At 41.4% G+C, this 25,854-nt stretch overlaps 2 protein-coding genes across 2 annotated transcripts; both read right to left on the bottom strand.

Annotated features, from left to right (window-relative positions):
• Positions 1-1,309: 1,309 nt before the first annotated feature.
• gig (TSC complex subunit tuberin) lies at positions 1,310-24,818 on the bottom strand. The gene is made up of 38 exons (XM_089697930.1): positions 24,554-24,818; positions 24,325-24,461; positions 23,177-23,431; positions 22,868-23,004; positions 22,424-22,598; positions 21,865-22,098; positions 21,305-21,446; positions 20,855-21,000; positions 20,301-20,633; positions 17,559-17,789; positions 16,349-16,543; positions 16,087-16,272; positions 13,381-13,555; positions 13,002-13,157; positions 12,479-12,675; positions 12,033-12,149; positions 11,536-11,732; positions 11,084-11,209; positions 10,598-10,706; positions 10,256-10,353; positions 9,375-9,476; positions 8,622-8,712; positions 8,297-8,437; positions 7,928-8,080; positions 7,712-7,773; positions 7,406-7,468; positions 6,904-7,000; positions 6,291-6,442; positions 5,735-6,009; positions 5,450-5,535; positions 5,104-5,258; positions 4,444-4,601; positions 3,983-4,098; positions 3,726-3,802; positions 3,514-3,649; positions 3,241-3,381; positions 2,866-3,042; positions 1,310-2,757 (listed from the first exon to the last, which is right to left on the bottom strand). Exons 1-38 carry the CDS (start codon positions 24,624-24,626, stop codon positions 2,539-2,541), a joined length of 5,820 nt encoding a protein of 1,939 aa, XP_089554056.1. The 5' UTR covers positions 24,627-24,818; the 3' UTR covers positions 1,310-2,538.
• LOC149486237 (uncharacterized) lies at positions 18,827-19,732 on the bottom strand. Its single transcript, XM_089697777.1, has 2 exons — positions 19,068-19,732; positions 18,827-18,897 (listed from the first exon to the last, which is right to left on the bottom strand). Exons 1-2 carry the CDS (start codon positions 19,693-19,695, stop codon positions 18,827-18,829), a joined length of 699 nt encoding a protein of 232 aa, XP_089553903.1. The 5' UTR covers positions 19,696-19,732.
• Positions 24,819-25,854: the final 1,036 nt, after the last annotated feature.

The following is a 25,854-nucleotide window of genomic DNA, read 5'->3' as shown; positions in this document are numbered from 1 at the left end:
TACTTTGTTTTGTTACATATAATATAAGAGCTAAGCACTCTCGCTAGCTCAAGTTTTGACAAACTGCGACACCATTTCCACAAGCAGGCCACTAGTAGTTTATGTGTTACCAAAAGAGCTGTGAATCTGGACTAGACAATACAGCCATGATTACCAACTTCATTTTATTACTTAAAATTAAAAACACCTGCTTCTGGAAATGGGACCGACATGGCAATAGGACATTGTTTAAAACCTTAACTGTATATCATCAAATTATACCTAGAATAATAGGCAACAATGTGTATACATAGTCCGAAGGCAGTACAGAAACTCAAGACTCGTTTACACATCAATATCAATATCTAACATAAAAATAAACACCTAAGCCACAGAGTCACAGAGAACTCTGACAACAAACCGAAAACTATGTGTACTCATTAACATTCAATAAAAATTAGTGCAGTGTAAGCTCCAGATCACTTTTGTCAACTCGCAAGGCCACCCGTTCGCGAACAATATTCAGAGTGAGGCGTGAGCGCTAGTCTGTCGCCTCCGGTAGGCCACTGCGTGTCTCGACCTATCTGTACAAGCGTAGCGCCAATAAAACCGGCTAAGCGAATCGTAGAAAAACTGTCAGCTTTATAGTAATTTATTATATGTATATAGAATTATCGCTAAACTATTATCACATGTCACAAAAATTTATAAAAAATTATGTAATCGTCGCGAAGACGGTGTGCGTCTGCGAGTACGAGATGTCGAGCGAGCGCTACTCGCGCGTGAACAGTTTGGGAACAGAGCCGGCCGGCGCCGTGCCGTGTGCCGGTGCCCAGTTGGGGACGTGTGCCGGTGCCCAGCTGGGGACGTGTGCCGGTGCCCAGTTGGGGACGTGTGCCGGTGCCCAGCTGGGGACGTGTGCCGGTGCCCAGCTGGGGACGTGTGCCGGTGCCCAGCTGGGGACGTGTGCCGGTGCCCAGCTGGGGACGTGTGCCGGTGCCCAGCTGGGGACGTGTGCCGGTGCCCAGCTGGGGACGTGTGCCGGTGCCCAGCTGGGGACGTGTGCCGGTGCCCAGCTGGGGACGTGTGCCGGTGCCCAGCTGGGGACGTGTGCCGGTGCCCAGTTGGGGACGTGTGCCGGTGCCCAGCTGGGGACGTGTGCCGGTGCCCAGCTGGGGACGTGTGCCGGTGCCCAGCTGGGGACGTGTGCCGGTGCCCAGCTGGGGACGTGTGCCGGTGCCCAGCTGGGGACGTGTGCCGGTGCCCAGCTGGGGACGTGTGCCGGTGCCCAGCTGGGGACGTGTGCCGGTGCCCAGCTGGGGACGTGTGACCGCGACAGCACGGCACGACTGCACCCGCACGGCGCGTCTCTCGGGCGGCGCACTTACTCTTTACAACATTAATTACATCATAAACACTAAAGTAACATATATGTCGTTGATTTATCGGACTCCTGTCCTCTCCAATTTACACGAGTGTATACACGATGAATATTAACAAACAGTGTCACGTTAACGTTCCCTACTGCGGTGAAGGTGCCCTTATATACGGTAGCAGTAAGACTGAGAATGTCCCGCTAGTTCAGTCGGGAGTGTGAGCGCCATAGCGGCTCACTTGTACTCAAACACCGATAGCAGATAAGCCACAGATCTACGAATCACAACGAGCGTATAATACATGCAAATACATAACTATCTATCCTAATTGTATATGTGACTTCAGTCTAATATTAACAATTAATACTTAAGCTGCCCTATGAAGGATGTTTGTATCATAAAATTTGCGAATATATCTTATAACAGCTTAAAATTGAAATCATAATCATCTTTGGAAAAAGGCAGTAAAAACAATGATGAAGGATGAATAAAAAAAAACTAACAAAGAAAGGAGAAATAACAGTCACATATACAATAACCTTCTTTTCAAACCCGCTTGGTATTTATTAAGCTATAAATTTTAAAAATTTCTAAATAATCGTTTTTTAGCGATCTAATTCAAGATGTCTTGAATACTCCTTAGTCGATACACAATGATTAACAATGACGTATTATGCTTACTTTATAAGTTTTATTTAAATCATTAGAGATTTTATAACCTTAACATATTATTCCTCATTTCATACTGATGTAACATTGAAATGAAATTCAAAGTTGTATAATTTTGTTAAATTTTTTAAGTTTTCAATATATGTATATAGACAAAGAGTGTCTATGTTTTTATTGTTTTCATAATTGTTATTGAACGCACCGTATAAAGTGAACAAAAAATTAATTTAAAGAGAGAATACATGTTGAAACAATTATTTCAGTTTTAATCATTGTTATGATGTTATCACTTATACACCACATACGTGTTCACAGCTGTGTATGGGTGTCACATGTGTATCTGTATTCAGTTCACTCCGTACATTAGCGTTAAGTATACATCTATTAGAGCCGGCGTTTCCAATTTGTTACTCCGATAATGACAGTAGCAACGACAGTTTGTTATGCCGCGTCGTCATCGCGCGTGTGTCTCGTCCAGTGTGTGGTGGTGGTGGTGGGGGGGAGGGGGGCGCGGCTACGTGTAGTCGTTGAAGTCGTCGATGGCCACGCGCCGCTGGGCGTGCGCGGAGTGCGGCGAGGCGTGGTAGGGCGGCGGCGCGCGGGCGGCGGCCGAGCGGCGCTCCGCCTCGATGCGCGCGCGCAGCCGCTTGATGAGCCGCAGCCGCTCCAGGCAGTTGGACGCGTACGGCTGCCCGCCCGCCGTCTCCAGCGACTGGCTGATCTGCGACGCCAGCTGCAACATACGGGCCGCGTCATCACTTTGCATTTTATCCTCAAATATATATAAATTGATTGCGTATTGAAGTGGTCTATGGAGGCGTGTGTGTGTGTGTGTGCGTACCGCGCAGTGCAGCGCCTGCTGGCGCGCCAGCAGCGGCACGCTGGTGTCGGAGAGCGCGGTGGGCTGCAGGTGCGCGAGGAACTTGCTGCGGATGCGCTCGTCCTTGGTCTTGACCAGCACGCGGCTCATGCCGCACTCCATCGGCTCCACCACCACCACGCACAGGTTGAACTGACCCTGCAACACCACAATCACACCATTTTAACCTTTATTATTACTATACACAAGATCTCGAATGGTAGTTCAGCATTGTTGATCCTTCGAGTCCCTGATTGGTTATAACTCCCATTTCCATCATATATGAGATTTTTTTTTATAAAAAATTGGAGTGCGTATAATTAGTGTGTGTATAAGTGTAATTATTTAGTGGCTGACCTTAATAGTGAGTATGTTGAAATCGTGGCCCGAGTCGTTGTACACGATGGACACGAAGTCGTTGCCGATGTACTTGCGCTTCTCGTTGCAGTGCGGGTCGCGCGCACAGCTCGGCATCGCCGTCGCCACGTGGAACTGCACCTGCACAAATAAATAAATTCTAGGTGCATTTCACAAGGTTTCACCCCCAAGAGATACAATTTTTTTTTAATCTTGAAATATTATACAATTAACACTCGTTTTTTTATATGACATTAAGAAACGTGTAGGTACCTGCATAATGTCGTCTGTCCAAACGTAAGTGTAGCGGCCGTCTTTACCGCCTTTTTCTAAGTTGAGAAATAAGTTAGGTTCATCCGCGCCTTCTAGCGGTACTAGTGTACCAAGAGCGCGCAGGAATTCTGAATATCTGTAAAAATAATTAAGTTTTAATGTCAACAAACATTGAAGAATAATTATTTTAAAGGAAATTACATAAAACTTACCTGACGCTGCCATATTCATTTTTCAAAATAGCGACCTCGTCATCTTGTTGTCCCGGCCCTACGTATAGTACGCCAACCTGAACAAAAAAATACATACATATTGTGTTTCAATTCAAAACACACACAATACAATACTACAATAAGGGATACATAGAAGACATTTCGTACAATTCTTCATTTTTTTTTAAATCAACCTAACGTCCCCATCCATTGAAAACTATGCAAGATCCGGCTCGAAGGACCAGAATCCGCAATACCTTGTAGGTCTCCAAGGGCGGCATGAGGTCGATGTTCTTGAGCGTGCGCTCGTGCTGCGCGCCGCACACCTTCAGCGGCCGCTCGCAGCCCGCGCTCAGCTGCGTTGGCACTTCCCCTGTACATATACAGAACAGAACTTCTACCATAACTTATTGCTGTCATTATTTGAGTACATTTCTTTCTATTCTGATTTACTATTCAAACGCGAGCGAAGTCGCGGACAAAATCTTGTATAAATTATAAGAAGTACGTCATATTTCACTTTCAGCTATATTTTGTCGAGTTGATTTGAGATAAAATTTTGCCTTCATTATTGTTACTTTCTAAAATTTTCATTAACTGTGAATTTCTACCTTATCACCGTCTACTGAAACTACTTATTCATGAAAGAAAAAGTTTTCTTTCATGAATAAAGAATTGTGCGTATGTTTGTGTGTGTGTGTGTGTGGTGTATGCGTACCGGGCACGGGCGGAGAGATGGGGTAGGTGCTCATGTTGTGATAGAGCTGCAGGAACACGAAGGAGGGCGACACCCCCCCTCCCGCGCCCCCTGCACCGGCACTTCCCCCACCCCCTCCACCGCTCGACGCGTTGCTGTTCGCGCGAGCTGCACCGTCCCTGCTTATAAATAAAATGTAAATGTTAAAAATAATATAAAAAAAATGTTTTTAACGTGATAACGTTTTTAAAATCGTTTTAGTCGGGTGACATGTTCAGAAACTTGTGTCACACCAAAACCTCACGAGCGCGATCGCAGGTATAACGAGAGAGAGACGGACCGATCTCCCGTCTCATCTCGAGCTTTGCCACTGCATTATGTTATCATGTAAACATCTCGATCGTAAACCTACTTTACAAACAACCAATTTTTTTTTACCCATCTCACATTTTATACATCACACATATTAAATAGAATTATAATACTAACATAGTTTTTTAAGGCCATTTTACTAGCAAATATATGGATATTAAATTAATCTGAAATAAATAAATAAATATTTTTTTTTTTAAATAACATCATCAACAACGTATGCATGAATATGCGTGTTATTTGTGTACATGCGTATGTCTAAGTATGTGTTGGTGTATATGCGTATAGCCCGCGTGTGTGGTCGCGTACCGCGCGGTCTGGTAGCGCGCGCGCTCGGTGGGGCTCATGACGGAGATGGTGTTGGAGCGCTTGGAGCGCGCCAGCGGCGGCAGCTCGTCCCGCGCTCCCCCGCCCGCACCGCCCGCCCCGCCCGCGCCCGTCGTTACCGTGCTGTCGCTGCTTGTCTGTTTACATACTAGCTTATTATAAGACAGTTCTACTACAAATGAAAAAAAAAATCAAATTTTGCACTGCTCTTAAGAAAATACTTTGATTCTGGTGAAAATTATGGTAAAAGAGTAGAAAGAAGAAAAATTATTGCCATAACAAGAACTACATATTTCAAAAGACCTTTTAAAAAAGAAAAGTTATTGACCTTCTGCAATTGATGGTGTACGTGTACAACGTTCAGTCCGTCCGAGTTTGAGTTATCGTCTACTTCTGTGTCTGACCCCACCGCACCTACGACAGTACAATCTTTTGAAGTGTTAATACATATTGTTCTATAACCGGCTCGAAGGACCATGTACAAAACTATCGACGATTGAAAATTTTTAAGATTATTTCATATTTAGAAGATTTTAGAACACAAAATATTTGTAGTGATGAAATATTATGTATTACATATTTTGAACGGATAAGGTCCATCTAATAATCTTACCTGGATCTGAATTGTAAGTTATGAGGTGCGGCTTGTGGTGGTTCTGTGTTCCCTGAGGCTGCTCGACCGGCGCTTGCTGGTTCAGCGTCTGAGAGTTATGCGGCACCGGCGGGTTGAGCGGCACTTGCTGGTTCTGTGGCACTTGCGGGTTGTGCGGCGCCACGTGGTGGGGTTGTGGTGATGTACCCGTCTCTTCTGGGATGGCTTCGCAGGATACGCGCATGTCGCTTTTTTTGGCTGCTTTCTTATTCGCATGCATTGTCATTGATGTGCTCCTATTGTAAAAATAAACAATAATGTTTTAGAACTAGTTGCCGTTTTTGTAACTATTGCGTATGTAAATTAAACTAAAGTAATAGGAAGCCGTTCAACATTTAGAAAGTTTACATCACGTGATTAAAAATCGTTCTTTACTGAAGTAGGATTTTTACGAGTATATAAAAATAAAAATGAATTGCTTTTGACCGGCTTTAAAAGAAGTTTTGATCAGATAAGGTAGATCTATAAAGTACAGACAATAGATTTATTTTAACAAACGTGTTATTGGTCAACATACGTGGGCTCACAAACGGGCAGCAGGATCATCTCATCCACATTTGGCGCCAGTTCATCATCAGGCGGTGCGGGCTCGCGAACGGGCACCTTCCACGAGGAGGACATCTCGGGCGACGAGTTGGAGCGCCGCACCGGGTGCCGGCTCTTGCCCTGCTGGGGGCACACGCTCATATTTATAAATTATTTTATAGCAATAGGGGTACACTTTGAAGACATTAGTGTATTTGTATACCAGAGTCCGTAAGATTACGCTGGTAATAATATTAACAGGTAGTTTATAAATTTAGATTGATTGAAGATATAACGGACCTTATATTATATAAAATATCCTGATCTACAACAATGCCAAATGATGTCATGGATATAAAAGTAAGTAGTACTAAAACATGTGTTACAAAACGGTCTATTTCAACAATGTATTGAACCAATTATTCATTAGGCAGAAGACGCAGGTTCAATTCCCGTCCCGTAATCGACTTTTTCTATTCTTTATTTTTTTTTATTTATTTTAATTAATGCTGTATACATGCTGTATGCATGTATACATTTTAATGCTGTAAAACTAAAATATCAAATTCAGTAGAATCATTTTTATTGATGGTATAAAAACTCACTTCAGGTACAATAAGTAGCATATCATCATCTCCTGTCGTACTGGACGAGCTCTGTCGCTGCGGCGACCCCGGGATGTTTATAGGTTGTGTGCTCATTCTGATAAAATTTGTTCTTTATATATAATTTTGTTATTTCACTACCGTTCGTTGTAACATTAAAAAATGATTGAGGCCAAAAAAAAAAAAAAAAAAAACAGTGTGAAAAGCCGTATTTAAAGTTGAATGTTTTTGTTAAACATGAAATAACTATATCACGACGCGATGGTATGATTTTACTTTTGGTGTTAAAGTTTGATAAAAATTCTCATCACTCAAATTCAGTAACATCCCCACGACCAACATTATCGATTTCAGATCTTATACATATCCGTTGCTAGTAGAAGCATAAGTTTAATAACAATGACATAGTAAGCAAATTTTAAAATTTAGTTATTCGATGATTTATTAGTTAGAAAATGTATGGATGAGAATATTTGTAAATGTAGATCGTTCGCAGCGTTACCTGGCGGGCTGGTGTGCGGAGTGCGCAGGCGCGCGCCGCTCGCCGGCCACCACCGTGTCCGAGCTACATCACACACACATTGCTCACTTTGGACTTTACTAACGGATATCATCAAATACACATCCAACGATCTGTTATCAATAATCCTATCGGAATTAACGAGACTTTGGTTATACTATAAAGTTGTTTTGTATTCTTTAATAAAATTGTATAATGTACCATAAATATAGTGTATAACAGATAAGAAAATAGAAAGAAATGTTTACATATATAAAATCATCTAGATATGTATAAATATGAACGAACCTGGATTTGTGCAAGTCGGCTGCGTGTTGCGACCGACTCGATCGAGATGATTCTTCTGAAGCCTGTATACGATAATAGTAAGTTAATGAGGAAATAATTGGACATTTGAAAGTTGAAATAACGTTTTACTACGAGTTTGTTTCATGAAAAAAATCTAAATAAAAATGTAAGTATTATTTGTTAGATCGAAGTAGATCGAATCTCATCTACACTAACCAGGTCAGTAGCGGAGGCGGCATGTGAGGCTTGTGAGGCGTGTGCGGCTTGCGTGCCGAGTGCGGCGCCGGGGTCGAGGCCGGTCGCCAGCGGCGGGGACAGCAGCGCCAGCACGTCCTGCAGCGGCCACTCCTGTAGCTGCGCTGAGTTTATCTGTGTACACGTTACAATGTTGTAGTCACAATTAGCATTGAAAAGTATCTGTGGTCTAAACATAGAAATTATGTGTGTTGTAATAATAAAATTAATAACATAATTTAACACAAAATAAATTAATTCTGTACTTCAAACGTTAATGTTAAAAGGAGAAGTTGTGTTCTGTCACATGTGGTGTGTGTATATAATGTTCGAGGAGTGATGTGCACGCACGTGGTTCTGCATGCGCAGCAGCCAGCACACGTCGCCGGTGGGCGAGCGCACGTGCAGCTGCGCCCAGCGCGCGCACCAGCACGGGCACGCGCCCGCCTCCGCCAGCCCGCCCACGCGCCACCACAAGCCCTCCTCGCTCTCCTAACCGACACGACATACACTCAGTTATCCATGCCAACTAAATTTTCATGATTATTTTCCATTTTTGTTAATTGGTAACTTTAAAACAATATTTATTGTTATCCTATCTCAAAAAAATTATAACAAAAATCACAATAAATGATAAATAACATTCTATTTCTTTTCCCAAACTGTCTTCACTTACCACTTCTTTGGATATCCTTTCTATTCGTTGTGTGAACTGATTGAGTACTTCTGCTAGGGGGTCTGTCGACTTATTCTCTGACGAGTTTTGCCTGCAATTTTATTTGCTATAAAAATAAAGCTCAGTGTTCATTTTTGAATCTACATTTTATACTCTTTAGCAAATAAACATAAACGTAGCTAATAAACATAAATAGTGCATTATTATCTAAACAAACGTGGACATTAAGAAAATAATTATTTTACACTTTTGGACGAACATAACCCATTTATTCCATTCGCATTTCAAATCAAAATAGTTTTAATACAAATTAAAATATAGTACACTTGAGATACACGGTAAGTAACATCGAACTAGAAAGACCACTGATATGCAGAGCGAAGAGTTCGTTTAGCGCATACACACATACACTCGTAAGCCACCAGGTACACAAGCGAAGGCAAAAGTATAGCTGCAGTAAGCTTAGCGTTAGTAGGCATACATAGACGTAGCTGACATTTTTTTGGAGGAAAGGATGGGCAGGATGCTTAAAGAATGACTAGAAGAATTTTTCTATTTTACAGTGAACATAAAATTGTTTGTTTGTGATATTGCATCTGGAAAATAATTTGAAAAACGGAATAACGATAAAATCTCTCCTCTAAAAGGAAAAAAATCTCGAAATTTTCCAGTCACTGTAGAGAATAATATTCAGGGAATAAACAAAAAGAGAAGGATATTTCGGAGGAGGACATTTCGGAGTTGGGGTCAGACCTGGAGACGTGTCCGCTGGAGGGCGGCTGCAGCTCGGAGATGGAGAGGGAGGAGCAGGACGTCTCGGTGGAGCGGCTGTGCTGCAGCGACCACTTGCTGTACCTGCACACGCGCGCTCTTAGCCTCGCGTACTCACCCGCCCATTGATACCATACATAACGTGCATGTATTTGATCAAGTTATGTATATTAGCGTGGTTGTTATAGGCTGGGCAGGCCACACAGAACACACGTACGATTTTTCTTTGTTAACCCCTTGTTTTTTTATAATTTATTGTCAGTCACCAGACCTTTTATAAGCTTCCAGGAATGTTCTTAAAGTTTTTTTTTTTAATCATAGCTTTCAAGTGATCATTATTTACCCGCTAGCTTAATCGGCAAAAGGGTATAGCTGCGAAAACCTGCCCCATTGGACACACTGCTCAAAGCACAATTCACATACATGTTAGTAGGCAAAATCCAGCATACCGTGTTAGTTTTCAAGCCAAAATTTGGAAGTATTATTTTTGGTAAGCAAACAAAATCAAGTCAAGTTAGTTCATGATTAGTCCTCGCTATAAATTTTAATAAAAACAAGTTGATTAATTTCATTTCAGGAAGCATCGAAGCTTAATATACAACGTGCAAAGTATCGAACGCAATTCTTAGTTGATAATAATTTACCAATCGAAATAAACTTTAGTTACATACATTAAATAAACATAACTATTCTTTTAAAACGTAAACGGTATAAGTAAAAAGGATTGCGTTTTTTAAATAACATGTTGTATAGTAAATGGCTGGAAAAGAGATGATTCAGGTTTACAATCACTATAGATCCCCACCTCAAGTGTTTTTGTATTTTCATATTTTAGAAAAATTTTATAAAATACAAAATTATACCTTTTGACTTCCGGTTGGTTATTCTGTCCGTGTGAATTGACTTGCAGGTGATTGTTCGACGACGAAGAATTACTTTCTGAACTGTCTTTAATTTGTACCTGAAATGGTTTTATATGGAACTAAGTTACTTTTCAACGTAGTTCGACATTCCTTTTTGTGAAAAATTTGTCTTAATTTGTTATACTCAATTTTCTACTCAATATTTTTTTGTGAAAACACACAGTTATTGATTTTTTTTTTAATATTTGATAGATACTGAAGTAATAAAAATGGGGGATTCTTTTGACTTAAACGCAAATAATATTTTAGAATTGTCATTTATGTGTATAGGGAGGGGGTTACCTGCGGCGGCAGGTCGGCAGATGCGGGCGGTGCGGTGGGAGCGGGTGCGGGCGCGCCGGGCAGCGGGCTGGCCGCGCTCTCCGCGTGCTGCCGGCACAGCGACGCGCACCTGCACACACACACACACATTTATATTTGTAGCGATCTACAGTCTACGTGACAATCTACATCCGATACATGTCGCTATGATATTCTATACTTGTCACTTTCTATTTGAATATTTAACCCATTGACCACCGTAAGGCCCGATCGGGGCGCGACACAATAGATTTTCTATTGTGTCTGTGATTCCGAGGACTGATGGATTATTATCTTCTGTCTGAAAACCAGAATATCTGTCTTGTCGAAATTTGCTATAAAAAATTGCATACACAACAGATTATTAAACAAACGATTAAAACAAAAAATATCATAATATCGGTAAGTAATATTTCATGATTATAAACTATCGATATATTAGTGTGATATAAGCATGTATTGTGTTACCTTTCGCAAAGTCCTTGTTTGATGGAGTTCTGTAAGCAGCCAGAAGTAGTGATGGTAACCAGCTTGTGACCAACCAGCCACGTCGTCGACTGTCCGCCTTTAAACAGGAATTCTGCCGTATCGCTTCTGAAACAATCGTTAATGATATACTTTTGTTGGTTTTACATATTATGAAGTTAATAATATCTCAAGTTTTGTTCGTTTTGCCAAATTATGATCGAAATTTTCATTAAAATTTAAATGGATCGAGTCAGTTATAGCTAAATTCACATTGGGTACCATATTTTTCGTTTGACTGTATTCGTTAACAAATTAAATAAAAACAATTATAATCAATTCCAATAATACTGCAATAATAATTAATAGTCACACATAACATTATACACAGCGTGATCTTTTCTACTGCAAAGTTCGAACGAGTTATGTTTGCAAGTAGTGACTAGTGGGCTCACCTCTGCGGCTTGACGCTGCAGGGCGTGAAGGTGTATCTGGCGAGCAGGTCGACGCACGTCTCGGTGAGCTCCACGTGGAAGGCGGCGGGCGCACTGCTCCCCCCTCCCCCCGCGCCGCCCCCCGCCCCGCTACCGGCCCCGCCCCGCGAGCCCCCGCCCCGACCCGCTAGTGGTGCGCGGGATACTGCTTTTGATCCCTGTACGCAAATATAAACAGCGTGAACAAATTTCCAATAATGATCAGATAATATGAGTAAAAAGAACTCAAAATTACAGAAAAGAAAATATTCAACCCTTAAAAATGAATAGGGTTGCAAAATCAAACATTCATTTAAAAAATTAAGAAAACAAAAACATAACAGACAATCCAAAAAAAAATTCGATGGTGTTGTCATAATAATGAAAGTTTCAGACAAATTTTTTTTGTCAATATTAATATTTTGACATGTTATGCACCACAACCGCATCTCTATAATCTATAAATCACAAGCACTCACCAAACTGGAACTTCGTTGCCTATTCGACGAGTCTTCGTTAACAGAATTCTGGTGGAAGTTGTTCGTTTTGCATTGAAGCTGCTCCTCGAACGGCATTATTATGTAGTTGTGTAAACCCTGCAAGATAAAAAGTTTATTGACATTTGACGATTTATCAATTGAAGCAACATAAACCACGATGATTTTGATTTACTTTTTGTTCACAAAAACATGATCATAAAAAGTTGAGAAATAGAAAATATGTGGGTAGTGTGGGAAAGTACTTGGGATCTTAAAATAATAAATGTTGGTGTACGGCAGCTGCACTCACGTGTATGATGAAGCGCACGAAGTTGCGGCGGTAGGACAGGCGGCACTTGAGGAACCAGGCGGCGATGACGTGGTGCGCCAGCGACACCACGTAGTGGTTGTAGCGCGACGGGTTGGTGTACGGCAGCTGCACTCACGTGTATGATGAAGCGCACGAAGTTGCGGCGGTAGGACAGGCGGCACTTGAGGAACCAGGCGGCGATGACGTGGTGCGCCAGCGACACCACGTAGTGGTTGTAGCGCGACGGGTTGGTGTACGGCAGCAGGATCGCGAACACCGACATGTACTGGTCCTCCACGAACGACGCGAACACGCGCGGCAGCCGCGTCAGCGCTGCAACACCGCCCACCACACAGTTACGGATACATCCGGCTCGAAGGACCAATTCAAATACACGAGTTGTAATGGAATTTGAAATTTTGTAACCACTTAAATGATAAATGCTTGGTAAATATTAAAGAAATAGAAACAGTTATTTAACATTATTTTGTAAACAAAATTTGAAATTTTTATTAAGAAAATGCCTGGCTAACATTATGATGAGATTGAACATTTTGAACAAAGCCTTGTTTTAATGTAGTGAAGAGATTGAAAAAAATAGCTGTGAGCTAAAATAAATATTGATGTTTTGTTAGTTGGAGATAGAACGTTGCACTCACTGGAGAGGAACTCGAGCATGGGGCTGGCGATGGCCTGCGTGTCGGAGATCTTGGACAGGTCGAGCAGCACCTCGGGCAGCATCCGCACCATCGTCTCGCGCGTCTCCAGCGTGAACAGCGTCAGCGCGTTGATGTACGGCTGCGGCGTGCGGAGCACTGACAACAAACATTATTTCATTCATTTAGGTGGGAAGTAAGAAGTGTGAGCAAGAATATTTGTTGCACTTTGCGAATCGTTTTGTCTATGAATCTAGATATACAATTGAAAGCTTTTTAATGTCAAAGTGGGCCACCGAACAGCTCGGTTCCACTGATGGTAAGTAAATAATATTTGTTTTTTTTTAGTGAAAATGTGATTGTGTGTGTGTGTGCGGCTCACCCATGCCGTGCTTGAGCAGGCAGCGCACGACGTGGCGCTGCGTGTTGGGCTCGAGGTACGCGTTGTAGGACGCCATGGCGGCCAGCGGCGGCAGCACGGCCGCGTGGAACTCCGACACCAGCAGCTTGCTGTTGGCGCGCGAGCACTCGGGGAACGTGGCGCTGCGGTCCGACACCTGGCACGCGAACCGACGAGTTATACCACATTTTATAGATTTATGATACAGTAATTTTGTAAATCAAATTTAAATAAAATTAAAAATATCCCTATCATTTTTTTAATGGAATCCATACTAATACATATTATAAATGGGAAAGTAACTCTGTCTGTCTGTCTGTTACTCAATCACGCCTTAACTACTGAACCAATTTGCATGAAATTTGGTATGGAGATATTTTGATACCCGAGAAAGGACATAGGCTACCTTTTATTGCGAAATATGTACCACGGGCGAAGCCGGGGCGGACCTCTAGTAATATTATAAATGCGAAAGTGTGTTTATTCGTTTTAATGTGACATGGCCATGGGTAACTTTTGACAGCGGTGGAACGACTCATACTAATGCGAATTTAACATCAGGAAAATCCGCGGGCAAAGAAAAATATTTGAATATTGTTTTCAATAAAAATGATGATGATGATATTGTTCATGAAATTAATAATAATTCCATAATTCCAGGGCCCTGGTGAAAGCGCCCAACGACCGGGCGAGTTTATACGTTCGCTAGCTATGCAGATACTGAGCCATTCTGCGCACGCGCGGCCTGTGGATAGAGAGCATAGCGTACGGGATGTGGGTGGGAATAGGTGGGTGGTTTACTTTAATCAATCGTAAAAATTTCTATAAGTCAGGAAAATTTCCATACGTCGGAAAATTTCTATAAGCTGGAAAATTTCTATAAGAAAGGAAAATTTCTATAAACAAGGAAAATTTCTATACGTGAGGAAAATTTGTATAAGCCAGGAAAATTTGTATAAGTCAGGAAAAAATATATACGTCAGGAAAATTTCTATAAGCTGGAAAATTTCCATAAGAAAGAAAAATTTCTATAAATAAGGAAAATTTCTATAAACAAGAAAAATTTCTATACGTGAGGAAAATTTCTCTTTGCCGCAAAATTATATAGATAAGGTAAATTTGTATAAGTCAGGAAAATTTCTATACGTCAGGAAAAATCCATAAGTCGGGAAAATTACGATAAGTCAGGAAAAATTTCTATAAGTCAGGAAAATTTCCACACGTCGGGAAAATTTCTATAAGATGGAAAATTTCTATAAAGCAGGAAAATTTGTATAAGTCAGGAAAAATTATCTACGTCAGGAAAATTTTTATACGTCAGGAAACATCCATAAGTCGGGAAAATTACGATAAGTCAGGAAAAATTTCTATAAGTCAGGAAAATTTCCATACGTCGGGAAAATTTCTATAAGCTGGAAAATTTCTTTAGGTCAGGAAAATTCCTCTGTGCCGCAAAAATTTCTATACGTAAGGAAAATTCCTCTTTGCCGCAAAAATTTCTATAAGGGCGCGTTCCCACTATGTCGTAACGACTAATTTATCGTTCGACGACTGTCATCTCTGCCTGTTCCCATTATAACGATTGTTTGTCGTCAACATTTTTTATCGTTTAGCGACAAAGTGTCGTCACTGCAAAAACTGTCGTAGACGACAGTAAATTGTGTCGTTCTAAATGTGAACACCTCCATTTAAACATATAAGCCACGACACTTAAAACTACACGATTATCTGTCGTCACGACACGGTGGGAACGCGCCCTAAGTCAGGAAAAATCCATAAGTTCCGTACACTTAGATTGGTTGCAAATTAAATACGTAATATGAAATATTATATCGAAAACTTTCCCATGTTTGCAGAACTTTTGGAATTTTTTCCTCGAGTTCATAATTTAATTGCAATTTTAACATTGTTGCGGACTGCGGACAAGGTTGCAAAATGAGATTTATTGTCGTCCCAATGTACCATTCACTTGACCGAAGTTTGAAAACTTTTGGAATTATTGTGAGTTGATTATCTTGACTGACTGGAGTAATTGCTCTGAACCGTTGAATAATTTAGACATAATTTTATTAGGTATTTAATCGAATTAGTTCAATGTATTTTAATTAAGTCAAATTAATTTTCTAATGTATCAATATGTTATAAACTATACGATTGCATGCCAGTTCAGATGGCGAACACTGTTACGCAATACTTTGTAATACAAAACATCTAATGTACGTGTTCAAGCAATTAATAAATGAATTTGAATTTGAATTTGTTGTTAGGCGATTGTGAAGGTAATATTATTATTTATTTAAAAAAAGTATTTAATTTGATAGATAAATTAAAAAAAATAATCAGAGAGATAATGTAAAAATCAGTTTTAATCCTACTAATATTATAAATGCGAAACTTTGTGAGGATGTGTGTGTGTGTGTGTTTGTTACTCTTTCACGCAAATACTACTGAACCGATTACAATGAAATTTAGCACACATATAGAAGGTAACTTGGATTAACACATAGGGTAGGTTTTATCCCGGAAATCTCACGGGAACGGCATCTATGCGGGTTTTCCTTTGAAAACGCGGGCGGAAATCTAGTTATTACATATATACATTTCAAACTTAAGTATTTTACTCAATTATTTTTAATATTTGTGGATCGTGGCATGTCGTCTAGCATCTATTCAAAAAAAGAATGTTACCATGGAGCAGAGCGTGGCGGCGAGCTGGTCGATGTCGTGCGCGCGGCGGCCCAGCACGAGCGCGCGCGCGGTGAGCAGCTGCGGCAGCGCGCGCAGCACGTGCGCCAGCACGCCCCACTCGCTCTCGCGCGTCAGCGCCAGCGTCAGCAGCCGCGCGAACCGCCCCACCGGGATCACGCACGCGCCCTGCACAGACAACAACCCGAGCGTTACGTGTGTGTCTGCTGCGTGTGCGTGTGCGGGTGTGTGTGCGTGCAGGTACCGGCGGCAGGTCGGCGCGCGGCGGCGGCGGCGCGGCGGCCCCGCGCGGCAGCGGCGGCTCGGCCAGCAGGAAGGGCGAGCACGTAGGCCGCACGCGCAGCGCCGCCGCGCCCCACACGCACGCGCCGCGCGAGTCGTAGCAGAACCCCACGCAGTTCGACGCGTTCGCGCGCAGCCCGAACAGCATGTCGAAGATCTGCAAACGGACGAGTACAAACGATTATTTTATTTTTATTTTATTTGTATACGAACATAACAGTCAGATATGTTATCATATAAAAAAGTTCTAAAATTCACTACGACCACGCGACATGTTCTATTATTAAAAAAAGAGAAACAGCATACTATAAAAAACAAGCCTCACGCAAATGAAATTACTAATCTTAATCTTAAAATAATATTTTTTTTTTAAAAGTTGATATTTTGACGTCAGAATTTTCGATTGAAAATTAGGTTGTTTTTTTTGGTACATATTATGTTGAAATAAGGCGAAAAAATAAATATTTTCAATCAAATAAATTACAGTGTATTTGGGACATAATAAGGTAAGTTTTCACCAAATTTCGTAGAATTTTTTTTTAAAAAGATAAATAAAAAATCAAAAACTTGTTTGAATTTTTCACCTAAATTTTGAGGTTATGTGAAAAAATTGCAAATACAAAAGTTGTAGAACTTTTTATTACCTACAACTTTGCCATTGAACTTTTTTCCGTAGGACTTGTAGTTTTGTCAGAAATCAAGAGAATCATTTTTTAGCCTTAAAAGCACCTCCCCTCCCACTTCCCGAACTCGGATTGACTGTAATTTATTTTTCCTTTAATTTTTATCATATTCCCCTCCCTATCTAACGGGTTTCATCCTACTGTGGTTTTTTTTAGGTTTTTATCATTTTGGAAGGGATTGGCCCTGGTCTAAAGTGGACGGTTGTTTAAATGGTTTAGCGAGACGAAGTATCATAATAGGAATTATAGTTGTTTGTTAGGCTTTAGAGATTATGTATTCCATGTGTAAATTAAAGCGTAGTTTTGTATCGAGAATAACTCCTAGATCTCTTACTTCCGTGAAGCGTTTTATTTTATGACCGGAGAAGGCGTAATCGAAAATAAGGGGATTACGTTTTCTATTGAATGAAATTATTTGAAAGAATTTATAGATAGATTATTGAAAGAATCGGTACGAATTATGATGATCATTATAAAGTAAACAGGCACCTTGAGGCGGATGTCGGGGTGGTGCCGGCAGAGCGCCGGGCGGCGGTAGTGCAGGTCCAGGTGGTCGAGCAGCACGAGCAGCGCGCGCGCGGCGGGCGCGGCGGGCGCGCGCAGCAGCCGCTCGTGCAGCAGCTCCAGCAGCCCGCCGGCCGCCGCCGCCAGGTCGCTCGTGTCCGCCTCCGCCGGGATCGGCACGTCCGACACGTACATCTCGAACGGCCGGTTCAGGATCTGCGACACGCAACCACTTACGTCACTAAACGCAGGGAACTTACAGTGCAATAAATGTTATAGCGTGTAGTGTAGTGTGCGACTCATATTGTGTTGTAACATGTAATGCGGTGAGTCGTATACGGCGTGTTATAGCTTGTGGCGACGTGTTATAGCGTGTGTCAGTAAGTTATAGCGTGTAACGGTGTGTTATACCATGTGAGGGCGTGTTATAGCGTGTGAGGGCGTGTTATAGCGTGTGATGGCGTGTTATAGCGTGTGGCGACGTGTTAAGTATAGCATGTGACGACGTGTTATAGCATGTGGAGACGTGTTATAGCGTGTTTCAGCATTTTGTAACGTGTGACAGTGTGTTATAGCGTATGAGGGCGTGTTATAGCGTGTAATAGCGTGTTATAGCGTGTGACGGCGTATAATAGCGTGTGGCAGCATGTTATAGCGTGTAGCGACGTGTTAATTATAGCGTGTGGCGACGTGTTATAGCGTGTGGCGACGTGTTATAGCGTGTGAGGGCGTGTTATAGTGTGTGAGGGCGTGTTATAGTGTGTGAGGGCATGTTATAGCGTGTGATGGCGTGTAACAGCGAGTGATAGCGTGTGTCAGCATGTTATAACGTGTGACGGTGTGTTATAGCGTGTGAGGGCGTGTTATAGCGTGTATAAGCATGTTATAACGTGTGACAGCGTGTTATAGCGTGTGAGGGCGTGTTATAACGTTTTCATCTATCGGTGAAAATTTACATATTGCATTTTCTATCACAAATAAGATATTCGAAAATTGGTTATCATTATAACTCGGAGGAATATACACTACAACACACAAATACCTAATATTTTTGTATGATAACAAAGCCAGGATTATTTCTTTATCATTTGAAAGACCATCTACATCGTATATACGTTTCACTAAATACTCACTGCGTACCGCTAATAAAACACCTCCATAACCTGTGTTATTTGCACGATCCTTCCTTATAACTGTATAATTATTGGGAAATAACTCCGAATCACACACAGAATCGTTTAAAAATGTTTCTGTTAATGCAAAGATGTGTGATGAAGAATTAAACACCGATTTTCTAAACTCCGTAGTTTTACTGCGTAAACCTCTGCAATTTTGATAGGTAATAGTCAGATAACAAAACTTATTGATCACTACTTTGTTTACGAAAGTTATTGCGCCACGGCTTTATACAAACATCCTCCGGCCAATTGTTGACATCCATAATCAGCTGAGATACTTTTGCAAGTACGCCAATCTTAAAAGACGAATAATTACCTCGCGATTTTAATACTTCAACTGTGCAGTTATCGATTTTACAAGTTTTCATTATATGTTCAGTAATTTTTTCGGAAGCGGTTCCCGCCTTTACGTAAAACAAATGATAGTATTTCCATCTTTCAGAAGCTTCGATCATCGAATTACCCGGGGCTGCATTCCCGCGCATTACATTTTTTGGGCGTTTATGTTTAACTTGAATCCAGTTATTATTGTCCGTTGATTGTACGGCGTTTGCGTCGATGAGAGTGTTCGCGTTTTGCATAGGTGCGAGGGAGTTGGCACAGTCGTCCTCGCTCGCACTCATCGCGGAAGCGGCGTCGCTCGTTGACGCAGCGCCCTGCAGGACATCACGCTTCTTGCGCACGTCGTTGGCGACCAATGGTACACGAAGTCTAGCAGCTCGGATTGGCCTATTTTTTAATGACACCTCATTGTTTTCTTGCAACTTGGAGGTACTTGAATCAGTTGCTTGCTGCTTTGTTAACTTCGATATTGAATCCGCCTGAGATTTAATCAAAGTATTCTGCTCATTTATTATAGTTTCTAACGATTCCACCTTTTTCGTGAGCTCGACAATGGATTTGTGCAGCTCAGAAACCACTTTCTCCAGCTTAGACTGCGACATTTTGCGAAAATGGGATTAAAATTTACGGAGCGTAATGACTCGCGTTCAACAGACTTTAATAATGTGTACTCCATCTATATTTACACGTTATAACGTTATAACGTATGACAGCGTGTTATAGCGTGAGAGGGCGTGTTATAACGTGTGACAGCGTGTTATAGCGTGTGAGGGCGTGTTATAACGTGTGCCAGCGTGTTATAGCGTGTGAGGGCGTGTTATAGCGTGTGAGGGCGTGTTATAGCGAGTGAGGGCGTGTTATAGCGTGTATAAGCATTTTATAACGTGTGACAATGTGTTATAGCGTGAGAGGGCGTGTTATAACGTGTGACAGTGTGTTATAGCGTGAGAGGGCGTGTTATAACATGTGACAGCGTGTTATAGCGTGTATAAGCATGTTATAACGTGTGCCAGTGTGTTATAGCGTGAGAGGGCGTGTTATAACGTGTGACAGTGTGTTATAGCGTGAGAGGGCGTGTTATAACGTATGACAGCGTATTATAGCGTGAGAGGGCGTGTTATAGCGTGTAACGGTATGATGTCGTGTAGTGTGGTATGCGACACACATTGTGTTGTACTATGCGGGGCAGTGTGCGAGTGGTGGGTACCTTCTCGAGTTGGTCGACGAGGTCGATGGCGGCGTCAGCGGAGCAGGCGCGCGCCAGCACCGGCAGCGCGCGCGCGGCGGCGGCCCGCAGCGCGCACTCCGCGTCGCCCGCGCACGCGGCCGCCAGCGCCGCGCCCACGCGCTCCAGCGCCTCGTCGCCGCCCACGCTGGCGCGCCGGATGTAGGCCAGCACGGTGTGCAGCGTGTGCAGGCGCACGGGCAGGCGCGGCTCCAGCCGCAGATAGCGCTCGGCCAGCGCCAGCGCCGCGCCCGCCTCGCCGCACCCGCCCAGCATAGCGCCGCGCTGCGTGATCACGCGCATCGTCGACGCCTCCTGCGGACATGATGCGTGCAAACTTTACTGTCTCGAAGGACCAATGGGAATATCGGTGGAAACATAGCAAACATTCTAAATTAAAATCCTATTTTATGGCAAAGTGCATTTGTGGCTGCAAAATTCCAAGTTATATATAGGAATAGCTACGCATTTGCGATCTTTGCAATATGATTATTGTTTTTAATTTCAATGTATGCGCGCGTGTGTATGCTACGAACCGGTCGGTCGTGTCCGCAGTAGTCGAGCAGGTCGAGCAGCGCGTCGGGGTCTCCCTGGAACTGGCCCGCCTCCTGCAGCTGCTCGATGCTGGTGATCAGCGCGTGCACCTGCTTGTGGATCAGCTCGTTCGGTGGCTCCAGCGTCTCTGCAAATTTGTTGAAACGTTATTGTATAGAACTATATTATTCTCGACAAACATGTTGACTATTTGATTGAGTCATTTGGTTGGATGTAAAGAACACTTTATCTACTATCTAGACAACTAACTTCATCAAATAAAATTAATTTGATTTGAAAAAAAAATAGTAATAATTTGACAATTATTTTTTTGTGAAGGAAATTACTTCCGTTAATAGTATAAGCTTAAAAAATCACCATCAATATTTAACAAAAAAATTAGATTTTTCCTATCCATGAAACACCATATTTCAAATATGACGTGCACTCACTATCCTGGTCGAGGATCTCCCGCACGATGCGCAGCAGCACGTCCCAGGACACCTCGTGCAGGTCGAGCGGCGCGCGCGACACCAGGCTCTGCAGCGCCACCACCACCTCGTACGTCACCACCGGCTGCCGCCCGTTCAGCGCCTGCCAGTGTGGAGCGGAACCTTATAGTTAACCCAGGCCAAACATACTCAATATCAATCATAATCATAGTCAATCGCAAGTCTTTTCGGATACTTTTACCTCCAGTTTATTCACATAAAATTATTCAGCTTATAATGTTACCGTAAAATTTACAGTAATACAGATGTCACAATATTTTTGTTTTTTGTCTTGTCAAAAATAGGCAAAAGCACTTTTATTCCTCAACTCTCAACAACTTCACCAGTATCATTTTTGTATCATTTATTTTTTCTTAAAATATGCAAAAAATTCTGTGGTCACAATAGAAAAGCAAAAAAACAGCATTTTTTTTCTTGGTGTTAAAAAAAATTCAATGTTTTCAATGAACAGAATTTGATCTTTTTTTTATTGTTATGTGTACATTTATGTGTGGGAGTACCTTGAGGAAGGCGGGTAGCACGGCGAGGTGCGACACGTGCAGCGTGAGCACGCGGCGCGGCCCCCACAGCGCCATGTTGATGTAGAACACGGCGCCCCGCGCCAGCCCCGCGTCCCCCTCGCCCTCCGCCCCCGCGCCCCCCGCGCCCCCCACCTCGCCCGCCTCGCGCACCATGTCCACCATCGCCTGCAGCGCCGCGTGCCCCATGTCCGCGCCCACCACGTACCGCATCAGCTGCGACACACGTCACACGTGAGTCAATAAATAGTACAGAGACAAAGCTTCTTCACAACGTGTAAATTTCTAACCAATTTTAGTAGGGTTGTTACAAACCAAAAACTTATTGGAAACCTTTTGATGATTGAATAATGATATATTTTTATTTTTTGAGGTATTTTACATAAACACAGTGTAAAGAACAACCATTATTAATAAAAAAATACCACATTTTTCCAGAAGTGTATACAAACTTGTAACTGAAAAAACACATAACTATGATATTGTTCAACTGGCAAAATGTATATGCCATGGAAACCTCGTTATTTACAATGACACGCACCTTCCAGCTGTTCTGGCAGTAGTGCTCCAGGTTGACGGTGCGGCAGAGCGCGGCGACGAAGGTGCGCAGTGCGGCGCGCGGCAGCAGCGAGTACGACAGCACGGCCTCCAGCAGCGCCAGGCAGCCCTGCACCACGCCCGCCTCCGCCGAGTACACGCACAGGTGGCACGCGTTGCTGGGAACCACGCAACCAGTATTAATATGTCGCCATCGTTCATTCGCATTCATTGAATAACATTCAATTAAATGACTAAGCCGAACAATGATTTGTCCATCTAGTTAGCAGATTGTAACATAGCCCTTTGAACAGAACAGATATTACTCTCGGCATATTGTTGAATGAGCGCGTTCATTGAATGACCACAGAATTTACTTAAAAAGCTATAGTACGAAATAGGAATTTTACAAAGCAATTTGTAAAATAAATTAATAAATTATACATACTTAACAATTCCATGCACAATTTCTTCATCGAGATACACAGCGTTAAACTTGACAACGTTGGTGATGAGCTGTACAAAGTCTATGATCTGAGCGGGCCCCGGCAGCTGCGGCAACCACTCCAGGAGAAAGGGACCAATCTGAAAATCAAATCAAATTATTCACTAGTGTGGCAGTAGGTATACGTGTTATAGATATCCTAGTGTAAGGTAATGTTTTATCCAGACAAAGAATAGGTTAAAAACATATGTTAACCTTGCTTTGCTTTACTATTTAATATATTTTTAGATTGAACTATAGAAAACTAGTAACCTCTTCTTCAAAGCACTTAATATCTTTGCCAGTGTTAGTCAGAGTGTGTAGCAGCTTGAACCGCAGCTGGTAGTCCTCTGGGTGGTGCGAGGGTCGCGTCTCTTGCAGGTACCGGAACAGGATGGTGCGCATGATGAGCAGCTCTGTCTGCCCCTCGGCGATGCAGCGGAGGAGACCCAGTGCTGCGTGCCGAGCCTCCGTTGATGGCTCCTCTAGGAGGTCTCTAGTGGTGGACCATATTTTTTCTACTCCACCCTGAAAGATTTATACAATGTCCATGTATGACATATTATTCAAAGAATACAGTGTTCAAACAAATAGCTGTCAACTTACATGTTTTATGAAAATAAAATATACTACAACATATGATTTGCTTGTATATACAGTGTATTTGTATTTGTACTGCATAGACTGCATCTGCTTTTTTAATTGAAATTTCATATTCAGGATGAGGTCGTTTAAATGTGGGGGTTGTGAGAAGACTCCTATTTAAATAATAGAATCTAAATGCTGCTAACAACATCATTAATATTTAATTATTAAAGAGGTAGTATTAGTTATTGTAGTAGATGAAAGATAGCATAGTTATGATAGTTAGTAGAATACATCTAGGAAATACATACAAATCTTTGCATAATGTTAGCAGTTGTTTTTCATAGATACATTATATGCAACAACATGAGCCCTAAATAACCAAAAATGTTAAAACAATAAAGCATAATGCTGCATAAAGAAAGGCTGTGTACATTATATTATAAAATCTTAAATATATAAATATATAATAAATTTGTATTCAAAAATACTTTCAGGAATACATACAATTTATTAAAATGAAAGCAAGAGTATGTTAAAAAGGCAAATGGAAAATTATGTACAAAATGCAAAGCAACATGTAATACAATATTTAATAAAAGGGGACAAAGAAGAGAATTCATAGTATCACCGCAAGGCTCATCATAGAAAACTTAGGGAGCAATAATTAAGAGTACTAGAAGATATTTTTAACATATAATTTGCAGTGCTTTGTTTATTCCATATATTAGTACCATAGCTCCACAATATTGGAATATAAATATAGAAACATTTTATGGTGTAAGAAAATATACTGTCATCAAAGGCAACACTCAATGTAGTCAGCAGACACTTACTTCCTGCACACGAATATGAAGCACTTTTTCACACAATTCCTTGATAGCACGGAGACGTCGATGTAACGGGACCTCAGAGCTGAGTTCCCGTCGGAGTTCTGGTGTTACCACCAGCTCGTTTTGTGCAGCTACGGGCGCTGCATATTGAACAAAAAAAGCGTAATTAAAGACATTGTTTCTGAGCTATATCTACTTCAACCGTTCTATAAAACACATAAAGAATACGTACCAGAGCCCCCTTTCTTGAATAACACTTTCAACTTGTCGTGAAGGGACTTAGTGTCCCTATCCCTGGAGCCCATTTTGCGGCAGCTCCGGTGCTGGCTCCCGTTCTTGAGTACCCTAAAGCTTAATACTAGGTGCGGCGATTACCTATGTGTATGATATTGAAAATAAAAATACATATTTGTTAAAATAATTCTCACTACCGCTCCGCTTTGCTATTCACCATCTGACAGCTTGATAGCCCTCCCTTCATAGTTCATACAGCTGACAGATATCAGTTCAATACAACAATAACTAGGTAATACATACATGCAATTTTTAGGTCAAACTAATCGTTATAAAATTCTTATATATTATAGCTTTTACAAGATATGAATACTAAACATATAAATGTGGAATATTTTAAAAGTAAAAATAATAATTTTGACAACTTTATATTGTAAACAAATTACGCAGTTTTCCGAACGAGTACAAAGTATTGCCATATTAAAACTGTGTGTTGGTTAATAATTTACTGTGTTATTCTAAGTTGATCCTTGATCATTTATTTTATTTTATACTCTTATTACGTTCATTAGTATTCATTTGAAACAATACTACTTTTTACTTAAAATTAAAACAGCAACTTGTACTAAAATATAAATTATAAAATAATATAGTTAAGTATGCACTTTGCAACACTTTACGTAGATTAATCTAGTTTAATTTATTAAATTAAAGTGTTAAATATACGAAGTATATACATTTCTATGGTGTTATACATATCATGAAGTGTACATCGCTATTAATTATTATTATTAAAACCAACAGTATGAAAGTAAAACCAACAGTATGAAAGTAAAACCAACAGTATGCAGACTTAGATAGGACGAATTATTAATATTCTGTTTATTGGGTACTTAAATAATACAGGTACTTTTTAGCATAAAAGATTTTTTATTCCGACAAGATTTGTTTTTTTTCCGCTTTCAAATGACCGAACCGATTATGATACAATTTCACATAAGCAAAGGTACATACTACATACTACTATTTGTCGTGAATACTACTTGAAGGCTGAAATAATACTTGGATGATGTTAAATTTATGGTGAATTTAATGAAAAACGGTTAACACGCGATAACGTGGCGAGAGTGGAAGCCAAATCGACACTAAAATTAAATTTAATAATAAATTAGTTTTATTTTTTACGCCAACGTATACCTTAGAAGCCTGTTAGAGAAGGTTGTAAAATGATTTGGTACTTTAAATAATAAGACACAGAATTTGGTCGATTTCAGGTAGACCCTTTTCATCCGAGGTTTA

The sequence above is a fragment of the Colias philodice genome, chromosome 8 (assembly GCF_061535455.1).
Source record: "Colias philodice isolate Cphi_HAF_F1 chromosome 8, ilColPhil1 Martin Lab GWU primary, whole genome shotgun sequence".
Classification (NCBI taxonomy): Eukaryota; Metazoa; Arthropoda; class Insecta; order Lepidoptera; family Pieridae; genus Colias; species Colias philodice.
This window is presented reverse-complemented; position numbering and strand designations above follow the sequence as displayed.